Source organism: Trichechus manatus, unplaced genomic scaffold (genome assembly GCF_000243295.1).
Source record: "Trichechus manatus latirostris isolate Lorelei unplaced genomic scaffold, TriManLat1.0 scaffold00008, whole genome shotgun sequence".
Taxonomy (NCBI): domain Eukaryota; kingdom Metazoa; phylum Chordata; class Mammalia; order Sirenia; family Trichechidae; genus Trichechus; species Trichechus manatus.
The window spans coordinates 10,318,269-10,338,072 of NW_004443944.1; the positions used below are offsets into that span (position 1 = coordinate 10,318,269).

At 44.8% G+C, this 19,804-nt stretch overlaps 1 protein-coding gene across 1 annotated transcript; it reads right to left on the reverse strand.

Moving 5' to 3' along the window:
* Positions 1-5,251: 5,251 nt before the first annotated feature.
* On the reverse strand, positions 5,252-14,390 carry PFDN4 (prefoldin subunit 4). Its single transcript, XM_004370224.2, has 4 exons — positions 14,259-14,390; positions 8,493-8,600; positions 7,304-7,444; positions 5,252-5,428 (listed from the first exon to the last, which is right to left on the reverse strand). Exons 1-4 carry the CDS (start codon positions 14,280-14,282, stop codon positions 5,297-5,299), a joined length of 405 nt encoding a protein of 134 aa, XP_004370281.1. The 5' UTR covers positions 14,283-14,390; the 3' UTR covers positions 5,252-5,296.
* Between the last annotated feature and the right edge of the window lie 5,414 nt (positions 14,391-19,804).

Sequence of the window (19,804 nt, forward strand, 5' to 3'; positions counted from 1 at the left end):
TCAGCTCTGCCTGGACTCTCACCAGCTGTGAGACTTGGGGCAAGTTGTTTAGCCTGTCTAAACTGCTCTCAGAGCCCCGGTGGTGCAGTGTGTTAAGAGCTTGGCTGCTAACCAAAAGGTTGGCAGTTGAAATCCACCAGCCATTCCTTGGAAACATTATGGGGCAGTTCTACTCTATCCTATAGGGTCATTATGAGTTGGAATTGAGTTGAGGGCAATGGGTTTGGTTTTTTGGTTTTAAACCTCTCTCTATATCTGTACAATGAGGGATAAGAACAGAATCTACTTTAAAGAATTATTGTGAGGAAAGAATGAATACGTAAAAACACTCAGAACAGTGCTAACGCGTAACAAATACCCAACAAACGCTAGTTGTTGGTGTCGCAGTCATTAAAATTATTTTTAACCAATGGATTCTTAGTCATGGAGGCTCAGTCAGGGAACTAGTTACCCCAAAATACCTACACACAAAAACGTCCTAATTACTGTTGTCCAAACTATTTTTAGTATCAAATCTTTAAGCCAACTTTTACATATATATTATATAACCTCTAATAAAGAATATTATTCTTGGTCGTTGCTGCTTGTCACCAAAATGGAGAATCACAATGCTCTGTTTTTGTCAAATGACAAAAACAAACTGGAAAAAAAAAAAAAAGTAGAAAGCAATGCAGTTAAATGTCAATAACAACCTCACAATATGTACTTTTTCCCCAGTTTATATTTGTGTTGTAACTAACATAACTTTATCAAAACTTGTTATTGTGAATGATTTCTTGTGCATGAAAGAATCCGTAATAAACATATAGAATATAAATAGCTACGTACCCACCATCCAGCTCAATAAGTACAACATAAAGATTATTGAAGCCCTCCTGTATTTGCTACCTCAATCATATTTTCTGTCCCCAATCTTTTTTCTATCATTTATTCCTCCAGGAAGAGGTGTCATAAAATACACATCTAATTCTGTTTCGCTGAGTACCCTGTAGGCTGTTTGTATTGGCACTACGCATGCTCGTCCTTCACAAGAATCCTCTTCCGTCCTGTGCTCCAGCCACCCGCTCTGTCCCTTGCCTTTCCCTCACCTTCTCTCCTGGATGCTCCCCACCTACTCATACCTGTACTCAGGTATTCCCTTCCCAGCTGCACTGGACTGCCCTAAATACCAGTCCATCTCCTTCCTTCCACTATCAACTTTCTTGCGAAAGTATTTTTCGCTTGCTGCCTTCATATCTCACATCACCACTGCTTCATCTTTTATCATCTCTTTTCCACCAGCAACCAGGACATCTCCCACTCTCGTCCCCCTCTAAACTGGATCGGTCGATCTTCAGTGCTCTCATATCTTGTTATTCTCTCCATCACTACAATTCTGCAACGTTTTAGGATTCTCTGTGGTGTGCTGGTCCTCACCCTGACAGACTGGGTTATTGAAGTCAGGCCAGTTCTTCCACTTTGGCTAAACCGAATCACCCAGAGAGCTTGTTAAGACACCCAAGTTTCTATGAAGCTGTTGTGGAAGGCAAAGTCCATTATATCACACAGTCATTGCCCAATGGAGGAATTTTTTTTTCAGGTTTTAGTCCTGTGAAAAACTTTGCATTTCTAACAAGTTCCCAGGTGACACTGATCCCAAATCTGCATTTTAATGAAATCCCAGGTGATTTGTGTGCATCTTAAAGTTTGAGAAGCGCTACTGGAGGGTGAGGATGGTTCTCAAACATACCTCCCCCAGTCCTGTATACCCCAAGTTTCAAGTTTCAACCCACCTCCAACTGGCAACTCCAAGTGTCCAAACCTAAACTCATACTCTTCTCTCAACCTCCCCTTCCCCAACTGCGAACCAGACCTTCCTTACTTTCCTACCTTTGTTAACACTACTGGCAGGCTTCCAGGGGTCACAATGCCAGAGGCGGGCTTGGTGGGGACTAGGTTAAGCTGGTGAGGGCCTGCTTTGTCTAATGGGTCAGCAGCTAAAGACTGCCTTTGGAAATATGGTACTGATGTTGTCAAACTTGCTGAATTTTTACATGAGCTCTCACGATTTTATTGTGGTAACAAATTCAAAATTTCTTTAAACTCTGAGAGCCAGAGAAACCCTGTCTGCTGGCTGTACTTGGTCTGTTGTTTGGCTTGTGCTCAGAACCAAGGTACAGTTGGCTTTCTCCACCCTGCCTTCACCTTCCCCTCCCAAGTTACTGTCAAGACCTATACATCTCACCTCTTCCTAAGTCCCAGCCTTCCTTTTCCTGCCAACTGACTCCTTGAAGCACCAGGGAAAGAGCAGTAACATCTGGTGCCCCTACCTCCATCTCTTTGTGGTAAGATCGACCTCTCAACCGCCAAATTATCTTCTTTAAAACACTGCTCCAATCATGCGTATCACCTTCCTGTTCAAACCCTTTGGAGACACCCTGTCCCCAGCTGTCAAAACCCAGTCCAGCTCATACAACATTCCCTTTCCCCTCCTTCTCTCAGTAAGCCGTGCTTCTGACTGGAGCTTCAGGCTTGGGCAGAGAGGGGGGTGGTGGCTGGGGAGATGGAAAGATTTGGTCAGATGTGAGAGGTACTGTAAGATTACAGACAGCAGCACAAGATAGCATCTCACAAGACCCTCAGTACAGAGCGTATCGGATCATTATTTCCTTTCCACTTCCTATCAAAAGCCTGAGGAGACACATCGTATTGTGCACCTGAGTTTGCAAACCGGCAGTCTGAGGGTCAGATCTGTGCTGCAGACATCTTTGGTCTGTATACCTTAAAAAAAAAAAAAAAAAAAAAAGTTGCAGTGTTGAAAAGTAGTGACTGCGTGTAAAAAATCAAGATTCTCATTTAAAACAAAATTAAAAGCACTGACAAACCCAGACCAAAAATGTCTACGTGGCCACTACCGGCTGGAGCTACGAATCGCGCCTTCAGGTAGAGCACACACAGTTTTTCACCACGCCCAGTGAATGCACTCCTGACAAAGATGAGGGCCAAGGACACTAATATCAAATACTAGTGAATGAAAAGAAACAACATAGAAAGCGCGTTCCCTCCCTCACTGGCGTCAGATGTTTGTTTTCTTGTATTAGGCTTACTTGCTAATGTGCTGGGCAAAATTTTCAGTCCCAGACAGTTACATATAATTCAGTGTCCCTGCACAGAAGTCAGATGAGTGTTCATTGTCCAAATGTCTCCACAGTTAAGCTTTAATCACCCTCCTGTGCTGGGTGTCTTCCACTGGCCACTCTAGGCTCACCCATTCTCTACCTGCCTTGGCCCCCTGAGACTGACTTTCATGGAGCACCTCTGGATTCTGGTTGGGTTTGGCCAACGGTGGAACCAGCTGGATTTGGGTGAGAGACCAAGGTCAGGGTTAGCCCCCTGGCTCTGTCCCTGCAGAGATGCTGCAGGTTGGCTGTGTCCCTCCTCGGAAGGTCTTGGCACCTGAAGGCAGCCCTTCCCTGGATTCCAGAGCGAAGGGGGCGGTTGTTCACTCCCCCGGCCCCTGAAAGTACAAAAGATCCCTAGTGCCTATCTCCACCTTTGCCGTCTTGGCTAAAGGCTGCTCAAATGATTCTCACTTGGGTGTGTTGTCCATTTCCTGCAGGGGCTCTGACACACTTCCCCATCCTCACTCCTCTAACCAGTCACATGCAGGAAAACATATCCTGTGAGAGTCGTTTTCTAGAATTTGGGAAGATTTTGCAGCAATTTAAAACATTTGCCTGTATGTTAAGGCTTTTAGAAATTATGTATTCATCCATCTTTAAGCCGGAACTAATGTTTATAAACATTTAACAACAAAAAAATATATACGCAATGTTTAGCCTTAAAGGTTAAAAAATGACATTTCCTCTAAAATTATGTGTATTTAATCCTGAAAATATTCTCATTTTGTATTATAGTCCTTCCAGTGGCATGTCAGCACTTCAGTGCCACCTGCTGGAAAGTTAATACAATTAGGTTTTCCAAAACCCAAAAAATATGTGTTTTGGGAAACCAAAACCCCATTGCCATCGAGTCGATTCCGACTCATAGTGACCCTATGGGACAGAGTAGAACAGAACTGCCTCATAGGGTTTCCAAGGAGTGCCTGGTGGATTCGAACTGCTGACCTTTTGGTTAGCAGCTGAGCTCCTAACCACTGTGCCACAAGGGTTTCCTGTTTTGGGAAAAGTGGGGGGTAAATGTTCTCTTTAGTTATGAAGTAAGCCTTACTTTACAAAATATAGCTGCTTAACTTCCACATTATTATCAATATAGATCTCAATTAATTATAAAGCCTTAAATAAAGTCTAAGACTTATAATTAAACGAATATACTAAAACATGTCTATTACAGTAAAACCTGTGAAAGCAGGAACCTGTGTAAGGTTCAAATATTTTCCACTAATAGAGAGCAATAAAAAAAGTGGTAAGACCGCACCCTGTCAAAGGCGGAAAACTTGTAAGACCTGGAAAAACAACACCCTCCCATCAAGTTCCGGCTCTCACAGGTTTCACTGTAACACATTTCTTGGTTCCTAAACATTCGTGTTTTGCTCTGTTTGTATGAATCTCAATATACCTCAACATGTTAGAATATTATTCTTTTACCAAAATCTATGCTACTGATATATGTATAAAAAAAAAAACAAACTCCTTGCTGTTGATTCTGACCCACAGCGACCCTAGAGGACAGAGTAGAACTGCCCCATACAGCTTCCACGGAGCGGCTGGTGGATTTGAACTGCTGACCTTTTGGTTAGCAGCCATATTACTTAACCACGGTGCCACCAGGGCTCCAATATATGCAGAAGATATGTTAAATATATTTTACATATTGTATATATACTTAAATAACACACACGTTTATGTTTTAATATGTGACAGCACCTTCGTTGTGAAATAACAGACACACGACGGGCTGGGCCTTTCTGTAAAGCTCTCACCATCATTAAACAGCAACTGGAAACCAGACACACATCAGCAATGTGGCACAACTGTTAGAGCTCCCTGTGAAGGAAAACTCAAACAAATATTTAAATGATAATATAGAAACATAAAAAGATTGCTTAACTGATTTTAATAACATGACATAAAGCCCCTAGACTTGATATAATCATTATGCAAAATACATAGATGAATACTGTCTTCTTTTAAAAATATAAAATAAATAAGCAAGACATGTGAAAATAGGCAAGTTTCCATTAAATAAATGAAAATTTAAAAAAAAAAATTTTGCTTTCCATATCATTTGAAGAAGTGAAATTATCATTTAAACAATACTCAAGTTTATTAAACAAATAAAAAAAAGTATAAAATGTTTAACTTTCATCGGCTTCCAGGTTTATGTTGCTTCCAAATTTTGCATATAACTGAACTTTCAAATCTGCTAACACCCGCTGAATTGATTCCACTCTGGATTCTAAGGCATCAATTTCTTCCTGCAGATTTTTCTGGGGGAAAAAAAAAAAGTTTAAATTAATTCTGTTCAACTGGATAATTTCTGAGCATCTGTGGCTGAAATAATATGGGGGAGAAATTTTAGGTCAAGAAGTTTCTAAACTTGGCCAGGCAGCAACCGACACTGATAATTAGATCTAAACCAAAAGTCTGCATGTGGACATTTTAATTCATGGCCCATATCTGCTTATCACAGAATCAATCAAGCTTTTCCCTTCAGTGTTTATTGCTTTAAAACCTAATAGCTAAAATAAAACTAATTCCTAAATTATCCTATCCTAATAAAAAAAGGAAATCCTTTGACAGGAAGATTAGCGGGTCGAACCCACCAGTCACTCCGTGGGAAAAAGATGTGGCAGTCTGCTCCCGTAAAGATTACAGCCTTGGAAACCCCATGGGACAGTTCTGCTCTGTCTTATAGGGTCGCTTTGAGTCAGAAACAACTCAACAGCAATAGTTTTTTTTTTTTTTTTTAAATAAAAAAGAACTATATACATAAGACGTCTGGTTAACCGTTTATTATGGGTCGGGCTTCTGACTCAGTTTCTCCCACCTGTCCACAAAAATAACTGAAACTACAGGAAATTGTAAGAACCCACAATACCACTAATAATTAAAAATAACAACCTGTGGCCAAAATTTGGCAGGAATTTTCATTAGCTACAAGGTCCCTGGAGCTAGACTCAGGGAGAGAGGGGAAATGAGTGCCTCATTTAATAAGACAAAGCAGCTCTGCCCACGTGAAATGTCAAGGTTCCTGCCTGGCTAGGATCAAAAAAGGCTTTTTCCTAAACATGACAAAGAAAGCATGAAATCACAGGAATAGCATACACATTAATATCAGGGGCAAAAGGAAGAATGCCGAGTGTTGGCCACGTTACTGGCTTAGAAATCTGGCCAACGGTTCTCAAAATGTAGTGCCAGGACCAGCGTCGGCAGCATCACCATCACCTGGGAACCTGGTAGAAATACAACTTCTTGGGCCCATTCCAGGCCTACTGAATTAGAAACTCTGGGGGTGGGACTCAACAGTGAATTTTAACAAGTTCCAAGGATGATATACGTGGTCCTGAGGATGATACACACGGTCGCCATGAGTCGGAATCGATTTGATGGCAATGGGTTTGGTTTGGGTTTGGTGGGATGATTCTGATGCTTGCTGAAAGTTTGAAAATCATTGATAGAAGAAACAGAAACAGAAATACAAAGTATGGCCATTAGTTGTTGCTGGATGCTGTCGCGCTGTCTCCAACTCATAGCGACCCCATGTGTGACAACAAAATGTTGCCCGGTCCTGAGCCATCCTCACAATTGCCGCTGAGTTTGAGCCCAACGAGTAGCTCCTGAATGAATGAACATTACATGGAATAAGAAAATACTCCTACTAGAATGTTAACTGACCAAAGGGTGAGGCAAAACTATTCAGAGAAAAAGAAAGAACATAAAAGAAACACATGAAAAATCTAAATTACAGATGATTATCTCTGGGTAGCAGGGTTACAGGTGATTTTTCTTTTCTTTTTTATAACAGTTTGTATTTTCTAAATACTGTTTGTTTAGCATACAAGTTTCTGGAGTGAGAAGACCACTCCCTAAGTATCACTTTGAATAAGTCCCAAAGCCTCTCTAAGGCTCTCTTCTTCATCTCTAAATGGGGATAATAACAGTACCTACCTCAGAGGGCTGCTGTTAGGATTAAATGAAATCATGCATGAAAAGCATTCAGAGCATGCCTACAACGTGGTAAGAACTCAGTAACTATTAGCTAGCATTCATTATTTTCCCAACCATTACATCGTTTCTATAAATTACATAAATCTTCATTTAAAAATGAGGCTTCCTCTCCCAGAGGAAGGCTTTCAACATACCTTTGCTTCTTCTAACATTTCTTGTGTTTCCTCTTGAGAATGGCTAATGAAAACATCACCAACTTGATAAGGGATCACTAAGCAGTCGTCATCTGCCAGCATGATGTCATCACAAGCATCTTCTAAATTCTGGAGTTGTTTCTACAGACCCAAGAGTAAAGAGCAATGAAACATGTGTTCAAAATTCCCTGACAGAGGCTAAAAGTCAATTTTAACTCTGGGACACCAACTCCCTGAGAAACCCTTTCATGAAGGTGTTGTTGTTGTTGGGGGTCATCGAGTCAATTCCAGCTACAGTGACCCCATGTGACAGAGCAGAACTGCCCCATAGCGTTTTCTAGGCTGTAATCGTTACGGGAGCAGATCGCCAGGTCTTTCTCCCTCTGAGCCGGTGGGTGGGTTCAAACCTCCAACCTCTTAGTTGACAGTGGAGGGCTTATCCATTGTGCCACCAGGGCTCCTTCCTGAAGGTGATATCACACTAAAGTAAGCCTTTCGTTTCTGACATTTTAAGAAGACTTTTCATTAGCAAGCACTTAAGACCTAACGAGGTCTCTTCAGCTTGCTCTAAGGGCCCGGGGGTGGGCAGCAGTATCTGTGGCCACCCCAGATTTCTCCTATACTGACAGTTCCCCACTTTGTGAACTCCGCCTTCCCAGGTAGAATTGAAACAAAAACCAAACCAAGAAAACAGATATTTCTCAGTCTCTCTTGCAACTAGGGGGTGTAAGCAAATAATAATTTAGATCCCACCCATCAAATGCACTTGGACTGGACCTCAATTCAGGAGAGATGCATGAGGAGAGGGGCTGAGCACAAGGCCCCTGGTTTGCTGGGGCAGGCGGCAGCAGGAGACGCTTAGGGTGCCGAGGTCTGCAGGGGCAGCTTCCTGATGTGGAGGTGGTGGCTGGTTCTGGGCTCAGCGGAGACCACAGCAGTTCCATCACCAGCCAAGTTCTCTGAGGCCCTGCTCCTGGAAACTCAGCCTAGACCCAAACCTCTCAGAGGTCTGTCAGCTATCTAACTTCTCTTTTAAAAAAAATGCTTTTCTTCTTCAACAAGAGTGGGCTGTGTCATCTTCAACAAGGTACCCATTTAAGTAACTGAACGCTTATTATTTACTGAGCTCAGTTTAAAAAATATATATATAAAGAACTTTTTCCTCAAATAAGATAAATATTTTCAATACCTTTTTTACATCTATTTCTTCCTTTAGCTCTGTGATTCTACTCGTATTCCGTGCAAACTTGTTTATCTTTTGTTGGTCTTCAAAAGTAACATTGACATCTTCTGCAGCCTGAAAAAACAATTTAATCTTTCTGTAAAATAAATTTTAATGAAGAGTTGTAGGTTAACATCTTACATACTCTAAAATAACTCAATAAGCTATTTGCCCTCATACAGTCAAGAAGCACAAGAGATACAGACCACCACCAACACATGCCTTACCTACGTTTTGTTCCATGAACTTAAGATTCGCTCATAACTCCACAACCCTTTCCATGGAATAATGCCTAAGCTACAAAACATTTCCATAGACAACAATTAAGAAAAAGTCCTAGTAAAAATAGACTCAAGTTGGCAAAATTTTTCATGAGTTTACTAAGGCTCTCAAACATCCAAAAGCTTCTGTAGTTTTTAATGCAACTGAGGCACTGGCCAGAGAGGGTTGCCATGCATGTCAGTGGCTGAGTCCTCACGGAGGGAAAATTATGTTTAATGTAGAACCTGTCTACATGTCTTAATTATGAATTAGGTGTAATTCCAAAAAATGACAAAAGTTGTCTATTTAAAAACATTTAATTGATTAAACTTGCAAATAAAGTAAGTGTTTGGATAACATACAGCATCTATACAATAATGACAATAGTAGCTAATATTTAGTGAGCTCTTACTATGTGCCAAGTACTCCTAAGTGCTTTCTCATCTCTGCTAACCCGCCAACCGATCTTAATAAGCAGGATCATTAGTACCACTATTTTACAGATGGAGAAACTGTGACAACAGACAGGTTAAGGAATTTGCCCAAAGTTACACAGCTAGTAAGCGGTGTGTATACATATAGCATTGAGTGTTCAATCTTGTGCATAATTTTTATGAATAAAAAAGCTGGGAGCTTCACTAAAGGAAAGAACTCAGATACCTGGGCACTCGAATCATCTCGCCTGTATGAGAACGATCAAACCCCGAAACAAAAAGGGAACAGAGAACTCTAAAGAGTCCCCGCTTGCCTGCAGAATTCACACCATTTTGCTGAAATACTGAGCTCCTGAAAACCTGAATATAATTACTGAGGTATTTGTCAACACGAGGACTTCACAGGGTAGCTCACGTGAAAGCACCCAGCACAGAGCCTGCCTGACACACAGCTGAGGCTGAATACACGGCTTCTGAATGTGAGCCTAAAGCATGCTTAATCAGACTCACACACTATTTTTTGAAAAGTTGTACAGAGGAATTTATTTGGCCACCTGCTTTCTATCTTTCCAAAGCAGCAGCTTCCTGCTGCAGCCCCACCCAAGAGCAGCCACCAGCAGGCACTTGGGCCCTGATATCTGAATTCTTTGTGGTGGCTGCCCCCCGGCTAGCGGCTAAAGTCAGTGTGTGAGCCATATATGCTTTGGTGGCCGCCATATGCCCCCTGCCCGCAGCGGAGAGCTGTTGACAGCAGAAGTACCAAGTCAGCACCTTCCATGACTAACTGTAGCGGCTTTGGTTTTAATCTCGCTGCTTTAATACTCCGTTTCTCGAAGCTGCATTCTGACCAGGAGGGGATAATTCTTAATCGGGGGTCACGGACATGAAGAGGCCCATTTGCACCATGAGACGATATGCAGAACGGCGTGTTAGTATGTGCACTCTTCTGCAAAAAGTCTTCATAGCTTTTACCGGATTCTCGAAGGGACCCGCAACCCTACGAGATTAGGAACTCCAAGCAGAGAGAAGACAGAGGTAGTTACTCTGCTCACAAGGTCGTAAAAGCTCTTGGAGAGAGGAGTAATTCTGCAGTATCTGAGGCCGCACAGAGGAGTGGGAAGAGTCAAGATGGATCCAAATCCAAGTAATTACCTTGGGCAAATGACTCAACTCTTCGGAGCCACCTCAAGTGTGTCATCTGTAAGATGGGGGTGCTAATTCCTGCCTGGAACCCTGTGGCGCAGTGGTTAAGAGCTCAGCTGCTAACCAAAAGGTCAGCAGTTCAAATTCACCAGCTGCTCCTTGGAAACCCTATGGGGCAGTTCTACTCTGTCCTATAGGGTCACTATGAGTCGGAATTGACTCAATGGCAATGGATTTTTTTTTTTTAAATTACTATCTGAACACCTAGCACAGGGCCTGGGGACAGAGTCACCTTTCAATGAAGGACAGCTAAGTGCTTTATTTCCTGAATACTGTTTACCAAAAGTCATTACAAGCGAAGACCAGACCCAGCTCTAGAAGGAAGTTCTATCAATCAGGAAATATGAAAACCCCCTGAGCTCTCACTGTGCCACTTCCTCCAGGTTTGCACCTTAGGGAATCACAGGACGAAATGGAACCACACTCAGTTATGCCCCACGCTGACTGTGAGCATCACCCACAAGATGTGCATGACAGCTGAGGTCCGTCATTGTTCCGAAAAGCTTACAGAAGGAAATCCTGCATCAATGTCAGTCTGCTTTTATTTTCATTTTTTAAAGGTATTTACCAAGTCTCTAGTAGGCCTGGTGGTACAACACTAAAGCACTCAGCTGCTATCTGTAAGGTTGGTAGTTCAAACCTACCCAGTAGCTCTGCCAGAGAAACACCTGGTGGTCTACTCCCGTAAAGATTACAGCCTAGAAAACCCTATGGGGCAGTTCTCCTCTGTCACATGCGGTCATTATGAGTTGGAACCAACTCGATGGCACCTAACAACAACCAAGTCTCTATATGATATAAAATTTTGCTTGTATTTGTATTCATCTTTCATGCATCTAGTCATTCATTCCACAATTATACAGAGTTGACTCCGTGCCAAGCTCTGTGATCAAGAGAGCCACAGTCCCACTCTCACTGTATAACAGTAAGCTTACGTTCCAGGGAAAGGTGGGCAACAACAAAATGAGCAAGGTAATGTCAGATCATGGTGATGGTGAAAGAAAAACAGGTTAGGGGGAGAAAGTGTTAGGGGGCTGAAGAGTGAAGAGGGATTCCTCATAGAGAGAGGCCAGCAATGGCCTCTTTGAGGAGGGGCCATTTGTACTCAGGGGACATTTACACTCAGAAATCAGAGTAAATCTCTCATGGCCAAGAGCCAGGTCTTAGAAAGTAGAACTTAAGAGATGAGAGGACTGAATCCTCTCATATAGAGATTCTTACCAGCAAAGTCAAGGTCAGTCATGAAGCATAAGTGTTACAAACGAAAGTACTTTACGTGGTTAAACAGCCCAGGCTGCTAACCAAAAGGTCGACAGTTCGAATCCACCAGCCACTCCCTGGAAACCCTATGGGGCATTTCTACTCTGTCCTATAGGGTCGCTATGAGTCAGAATCAACTCGACAGCCCACAACAACAACAACAACAACAAGATGCAAACAATGTTAACACAATCCAATGGCGATCGTTGTGACGTTTCTCACTCGCTGGCATGCTGACAGGGTTACACCTAGAGTGGGCAGAGGGAATAAGTGTTTGTCCATGTAGCTAACCTAGCAGCAATTATTCCTAACACGGGAAACACCGAGAGGAGCATGTTTCATCTATCACAAGCATCTCAATGGCTCCTGAAGTAAAGAAGAAAACTTTCTGTGTGGCCACCACCTAACACTGAATACGTTCTTTTCCCATCACAGTTCTCCCCGGCCCTCTATTCTCTGCAACTCTGGCCTTTCTTTTTCAGACGCACTCAGGGTCTTTGCAGGAGATATCCCCTTTCTGGAATGCCTCGCTCCCTTGCAACTTTCCCTTCCTCTCCTTGTGTAATCTAACAGATCTCTGCTGAAATGACACCTTTCGGAAAGCCTTCCCTGAACTCGGACCAAAGCTTACTACTTCAGCCCTCGTTTCACAAGTGCCTTTTCTTCAGGGGTCTTATCGGAGTTGGAAATTTTACATTTTTCAGTCTGATAACTTGAGAAACAGCCTGCCTCTCCCCCTAGAGCGTATGTTCTGTGATGCTCTGAGGACACCGACTTTATTACGACTCACCACTGTTATGTCCAGCATCTAACACAGAGACTGTACCACATTACGTGCTCAAAAATTTTTGTTGAATGAAAAGAAAGAATCACTGATTTAACTGAACCCATAATGGAGTACACAATGGAAAAATTTTGCAATCAAAGTCCAGGGTTCAAATAATTTTTCTACCATTTCCTCAACATTTACTTCATTTCTCTACATTTCACTTTCCTCATCTGTAAAATGGGGGCTAACCGCAACTAATACCTTCCAGGGTATTAAAGGTCATACCTAACAACAGACGGACCAAATCAACAAACTAATGTGAAGTGAATCTCCCACCGTCTTGTACTTGTTTGAATCGCCACAACCCTGAACCCCATTCCGGTCCTCAATAAGAATTTGTGGATGACAGACCAAAAGGGTAACCAGCTCATCCCAGTTCTCCCCAGGACTTTACTGATTTTAGCACTGAAAGCCAAGTGTCTCAGGACACCCCTCAACCCTGCGCAAACCACGACGGTCACCGAGACCAGGCAGAAGTGGCTTAAACTAGTGGAAAGTAGCCGAGCAAAGGAAGCAAGTGCTTCTAATGTGGTCTTAGAAGTGGAGTGAGAACAAACACAAAACCTGGGAAGCAAGTGCCTTCAGCCAGGAGATTCTCATGGCATGGCAGTTAAAAACAAGGCTCTGAACGCGGAATGCCGGTGTTTAAATCCCGGCTTTGCCTCTGTGCTTCAGTTTCCTCATCTGTGAAATGGGGATAAAAATACTACATCCCTAAAACACTATAAGATTAAAATAAATAATGTAAGCTCTTCAATCTGTGCATAGCACACAGTAAAGCCTCAATAACTATCAACTGTCATTATGCCCTTGCTTCACCCACCCCCGCCCCCCGATTTTATTTTTCTTTTACCTAGAGATCTTTAAGCATCAGGGTAGATTTACTAGATTATAAATCCTAGGTTGGAACCCTGGTGGCGCAGTGGTTAAGTGCTGCGGCTGCTAACCAAAGAGTCAGTAGTTCGAATCCACCAGGCGCTCCTTGGAAACGCTATGGGGCAGCTCTACTCTGTCCTATAGGGTCGCTGTGAGTCCGAATGTACTCGACGGCAACAGTTACGCTACTTATTAGCTGAGTCACTCTGGGGACACTAACGTCTATAAAGGGGTGGGGGGAAGGATAAGAGATAATCAACGGAAGACTGCTGGGTCCTGACACATCGTCTGGCTTCAATAAATAACCGGTTTTAGCCTTGAGGGCTCAGGGGCATGGAGTATGGACGTGGGTACCTCAGGGCTGGGCACACGGACTTAGGGCGAGATAATCCGGAGGCAGGTGCAAATCCAGCTCTGCCCCTTGCGAGCTGTGTGACCTTGGGCAGGTTCCTCCACCTCTCGGAAGCTCATTTTCCTTACCTGTGGGCGAGGCTACTACTAGCACCCACCCCGTGGACTCTAAAACCGCTTAGCGTGATGGCGAAATGCAGTCATAGGGAACTTCGGCTTCCCACACCCCAAGGGCCGCGGGGTCCTCAGACCTCCCAGGGTCCTCAGCACCACAAGAGGCGGCCCGGAGCCCGCCGAGGGTCCCAACCCCGGCACCTCGACTCTGTCGGGCGGCGGCCGGATGAAATGCCCAGGGCCGCCGGGCAGGGGCAGGCCTCGCCGCCGGCCATCCTCAGGGCTGAGACCTCGGACCTGGGCCCCACGCCGGGGCTCAGAGCTGCGCATCTCCTGCATCCCGCGGCCCTGGCCCCCGCGGCAGCCCGCTGCCGGAGTGTCCAGCACCCCGAGAGCCCCACTCACCGCCTTCTTCATGGTGGCCGCCATCTTGGGACTCGACTACGGCGCGAGGCGGGGAGGGCCGCAAAGGCGCGATTCTCCCCAGTGCCCTCTCTCACTGCCTGTCGGCCCTGATCGCCTGAAAAATACAACACGATCTCCACAGTCCCTTCTCCCAAGGATTCCTAACGACTAGGACTCAGGAAGGAAGATGAAAACTGAAAAGACTTGGTACATCCCAATTAAAGGGACAGGCAACCCCTTGTGGGCCGACAGAAACAGGGGGTTGCGGCGAGCGGCCACATAATCCAGCACCTGGCAGTAGGGGGCGCCCAGCGCAAAAAGCGCAGAGGGGCGGGGCCGGGGGAAGGGCCGAATCCGGGGGCGGGACTGAATCCGCAGGCGGAGCCTGGAGGGGTGGAATGGGAAGTTCTATTCCATCTATCCAACAAACTGGCATTTTCATAAAGAGCCATGAACGAATGACCTTGACGATAGGATGAGATATTTATGTGCATTGCTAATTCAGAAGGTGTGAAGGAGGAAGCACTTCCACTAATTAAACTATTCCACAATATTATTGAACTACTGTATACAGCTTGATTCTGCCAATTGCTGGCTCAGCGCCTCTAGATCCATGATTCTCTCTCTCTCTCTTTTAACACCAGCACTCCTTTACACTTGTAAACATCACTGAGGACCTCAAAGAGCTTCTGTTTATGTGGGTTATATTTGTCAATATTCAGCCACACAAGACCTCTTTAAACTGTTAAAAAGCAGAGATGTCACTTTGAGGACTAAGGTGCGCCTGACCCAACGGTGGTATTTTCAATCGCCTCATATGCACGCGACAGCTGAACAATGAAAAAGGAAGACATAAGAAGAACTGGTGCCTTTGAATTATGGTGTTGGCGAAGAATATTGAATATACCATGGACTGCCAGAAGAACGAACAGATTTGTCTTGGAAGAAGTACCACCTGAATGCTCCTTAGAAGGGAGGATGGCGACACTTGGTCTTACGTACTTTGGACATGTTGTCAGGAGGGACCAGTCCCTGGAGAAGAACATCATGCTTGGTAAAGCAGAGGGTCAGTGAAAGACAGAAAGACCCTTAACGAGATGGATTGCCACAGTAGCTGCAATGATGGCCTCAAGCATAGCAACGATTGTGAGGATGGGGCAGGACCAGACAGTGTTTCGTTCTTTTGTACATGTGGTCGCTATGAGTAGGAACCAACTTGACAGCACAACAACAAAACCATACAAGAAATTAAAACATAAAAATGTGTATATGATTTCATTTAAAATAATAATAAGCTCATTCCATATTAATGTAAACACCATTTTAATGAAAAATAACTCCATCTTCCAAAACAAAAACACATATTGAGAAGAATGGCACTGTTTTGCATTTCTACAAATCTTTCTAATGTCTGGCTCAGTGGAAGGTTAGGTCCTCAGATCTGCTTCTGCAGTCAATCTGTTGTGATACGCTGTGGAGTTGAAGTGCAGTGAAACCTGTGAGAACCGGAACTCGACGGGACTGCCTTGTTTTTCCCAGTTTTGCAAGTGTTCCGCCATTGATAGGTGCTTCCTAGCGCTCTCTGTTAGGAATCCTGCCTCATTTTGGTTTTGGGTTTTCCTTTTCTGGCAGGTTTCCTCCTTACGTGGGTTGCAGCTTTCACAGGTTTAACTGTTTATGAAGAAAATCCAGCCTCACCCAGATATATAGCTGGAAAAAGGAAGCCCTTGTGGGTTCACTGGGAAGGTCTCAGGGATCCCCAGGGGTCCTTGGGCCACATTGAGAACTGCTGCTTTAGACAAGTCTTCTTCTCGCTCCAAGTCCTGATTTCCTATTTGGTTAAATGGGGGCAAGGGGACCTTATAGCACCTCTGCTTTCCCTACCAAAGCACTTAGCCCCTCATTGCCTTTGCCTGTTCTCCCGTCAGATTCCCCACTCCAGACCCCAACCCTCTGCAGCCAGGTCTTCCCAGCACATAGCTCACATGTGCTCAGCACGTATTTGTTGAAGGAAGGAGTTTCTTCAGGGTTAAGTCTTTGCACAGGGTCCAGCACCTAGAAGATGCTTCATCAGTGACACCCATTCATTCAAGAGCTCACAAACAACAGCTAGATGGAAACTCTGTAGAGATGGGCAGTGGAGGGGGGGAGAAGTACAAAAGCACAAATCACCACAAATGGTGCCAAGTGCATGAAAGAAATGAATGAGGGGCTGAGACAGAGAAGAACAAAAGGAGTGGTAGGGACTGGCCCTCTAGAGGGGGCCACTGAGCTGTGGTCTGGAGGATGGGCAGGAGCCAGCCATGGGGCCCCAGGCAAAGGGGGTCTGCGGATGGCCCCCACAGGAACTGCTGGGTGTAACGAGTGGCCAGAAGCAGGTGAGGCCAAAGACAGGAGACACCAAAGTGCTGTAAAGTGACAATAAGAGTTGTCTGAATCAGAGACCCACAAAGCAGGCTCAAACACTCAGATGGTGGCATCTGGAGAATACCTGGAGGGTGAATGAGATAGATTCTGTTCAGGTATTCACAATTACAACAGTTCACATGCTAATAGATGTGCCCCTGAGAAGCTTCCTCGTCAGGGGCAAGCTCCTTATGATGCCTCCTCAACATCGGAAGCCCTTGTTATCTATTCATGGAGCCTAGATGCTGCATCAGGAAACGTTTGGCTCCAAGGACAGAAGGCCTGACTGAGAGTGGCTGGTATGATAGGGGGTCCTTTTCTTCATATAACAAGTGATATGGAGGTAGGTGTTGGCTGGGCAGGGTCAGCAGCTCCAAGAAGTTATGGCTCTAGACTGGGTGTTCTGTGAGTCTTTGGCCTTCCCTTCACAAGATGGCCAAGCAGCAGGTCCTCACACAAGTACATATGAAAACAGGGAAAGGGGACAGAGCCCACATCACGGATTATGCTTCCCCTTGTGTGTCCTCTCTCTCTCTCTTTCTCACATTCTCTCTTTTCCAAGGAGAAAAACATTTCCCAGAATGCTCCAGCACCCTTGCCCTTATGTCTGTCTTTTGGGCCAGAACTGAGCCACATGCCAACCGCTAGCTCAATCACTGGCAAAAGCCAATGGGATTAGTGATTACCTTAAACAATCATAATTGATTCCTTAAGGCTGAAATTATGACTGCCTAAATACAACTGCCACCAACCATCGGTCAGTTTGTCACACTGTGGTGGCTTGGCTTGTGTGTTGCTGGGATGCTGGAAGCTATGCAACTGGTACTTCAAATTCCAGCAGGGTCACCCATGGTGCACAGGTTTCAGCAGAGCTTCCAGACTGAGACAGGCTAGGAAGAAAGGCCTGGTGAACTATTCCTGAAAATCAGCCAATGAAAACTCTATGGATCACAACAGAATATTGTCTGATAAGTGCTGGAAGATGGGCCCCTAGATTGGAAGGCACTCAGAATACACAGTGGCCGCATAGATCAACTCTAGCCTACCGATAATTGTGAAGGCAGTGCAGGACTGGGCAAGGTTTCGTTCTGTTGTACTTGGGGTTGCCATGAGTTGGAGCTGACCCCGGCAACTAACAACAACAAATACAATTAGGTTTCTGAAGACAAGGAAAAGGAAGAAGGAGGTAAGAGCTGTCAGGTCAGCAGCCAAGAGTATCTACCACATGGGCGTGCTGGGTCATTAGATGGGGATTGTCCACAAGGGCTGGGTCAAATAGGGGCTGGACAGAGGCTCAGGGAACAGGGGGATGTCATTTAATCTGGACAGATGGACAATGGACTGACGCCTGGTGGCCTTGGCTCTAAATTGGCTCCCCTTGGAGACCCTTGTTTCATCAGTGCTTCAGAAATTCTCCTTCTCAGTTTCTCACGACCCACATCTCCCTACTCTCCCCAGCCCATGGTGTCATTTCAACCAATCTCTCTCCTAGCAGGAAACCCAGTTCTGCAAGCAGGCATCTGGGACTTTCAAGTCTTCTGCTTAGCATCCTTTCATTGCCTTAATATCGAGAATTTCCCACTTTTGTTTCCGGCTCTTTCATTGGCTGGGGACGGTCCTTACCTGTTTGCAGCAGAGAAAGGAAGAAGCCTGGGGTGTACGTGGAAGCATCTGGAGACTGCAGGTGAGGGAAGAAAATCACCAGTGACCCCAATGACCACTTGGAAATTCTATGCTGGGAGAGGGTGAATGAAGGCATTCGCTCCTGTCAGGTTGAAAACTGGCTACCTGCTATTTCATTCGACCCACGAAGGATTTTTTTTTTTTTTTTTTAAATTGAACTAGCATTTGAACATCAGGAAATTTCACACAACAATAGCCCAATTTTGGGTATTGCTTGAGCTTGTAAGATCAAGTCTTGTTGACATTGTGCCTGCCTTCCTCATGAAGGTACCTGCTGGTGCTGATTAACCATGACCCACCTGGCTAAGCGGCCTCCCTCTCCACGGCCCACAGATCCCCATTCGTGGAACACATCCACAACTGGAGGAGTTGCCCCATCTGTGATCTACCTGCTGGGCCTTTCCAGGCCTATGAACATGCAAAGCCCCAGCTTCCTTTCTGATACAGTTAGATGAGGAGGTTTGTGCATGCTTGGTGTGTTTCAAATCTGTACCATCCTAGATGCTATTGGAAATAAACCCGTTGCTGTTGAGTGGATTCCAACTCATAGCGACACTATAGGACAGAGTAGAACTGCCCCATTGGGTTTCCAAGGCTGTAAATCTTTTCAGAAGCAGATAGCCAGGTCTTTCTCCCATAGAGACACTGGTGGATTTGAACCGCCGACTTTTTGGTTAGCAGCCAAGCACTTAACTGTAGCGCCACCAGTTGTAAATAGAAAGATGAATAAGACACGGTGCCCAGCATCAAGAAGCTTGGAGTTGGCAAACATAACGTCACCACAAATCACAGCAAGTGCAGCCACACGGCAGGTCCTCGAGGGGCCATGAGGAGGAAGAGCTCACTCTGGCTGGAGTACTCGATGAAGGCTGTTTGGATTTGGAGGCATGCTGGCTGCACCTAGAAGTGTGGGTTCTAGGTACAGGCACTACAGCACCAAAAGCAAAACAAAATTCCCTGTCCTCACAAAGCTGACATTTTATGACGAGAGACAGGTCATAACCAAAACATATAATTGGGGAAAATGTTTGTTGTTAGCTGCCATCAAGATGGCCCCTGACTCATGACCCCAAAGCCCAAAGAAAGGAAACGCTGCCTGGTTCTGCATCATCTTCACGATCGGCTGCAAACGGGACTGACGTGAGCCATAGGGTTTTTACTGGCTGATTTTTGAAATTAGATCACCAGACCTTTCTTCCTAATCCAGCTTAGTCTGGAAGCTCCCCTGAAATCTGCTCAGCATCCTAGCAACACCCAAACATCCGACGACAGATGGGTGGTGGCTTTGCATGAGGTGCCTTGGCCGGGAATCAAACCTGGGTCTCTCGCATGGAAGGCGAGAATTCTACCACTGAACCACCAGTGTCCCTACGGTAGACTATGTTAGCTGAGAGTTAGTAATGTAAATACTATTAGTAACAAGAACACTTAAATAGTAATAGAAGGCGATGTAACTA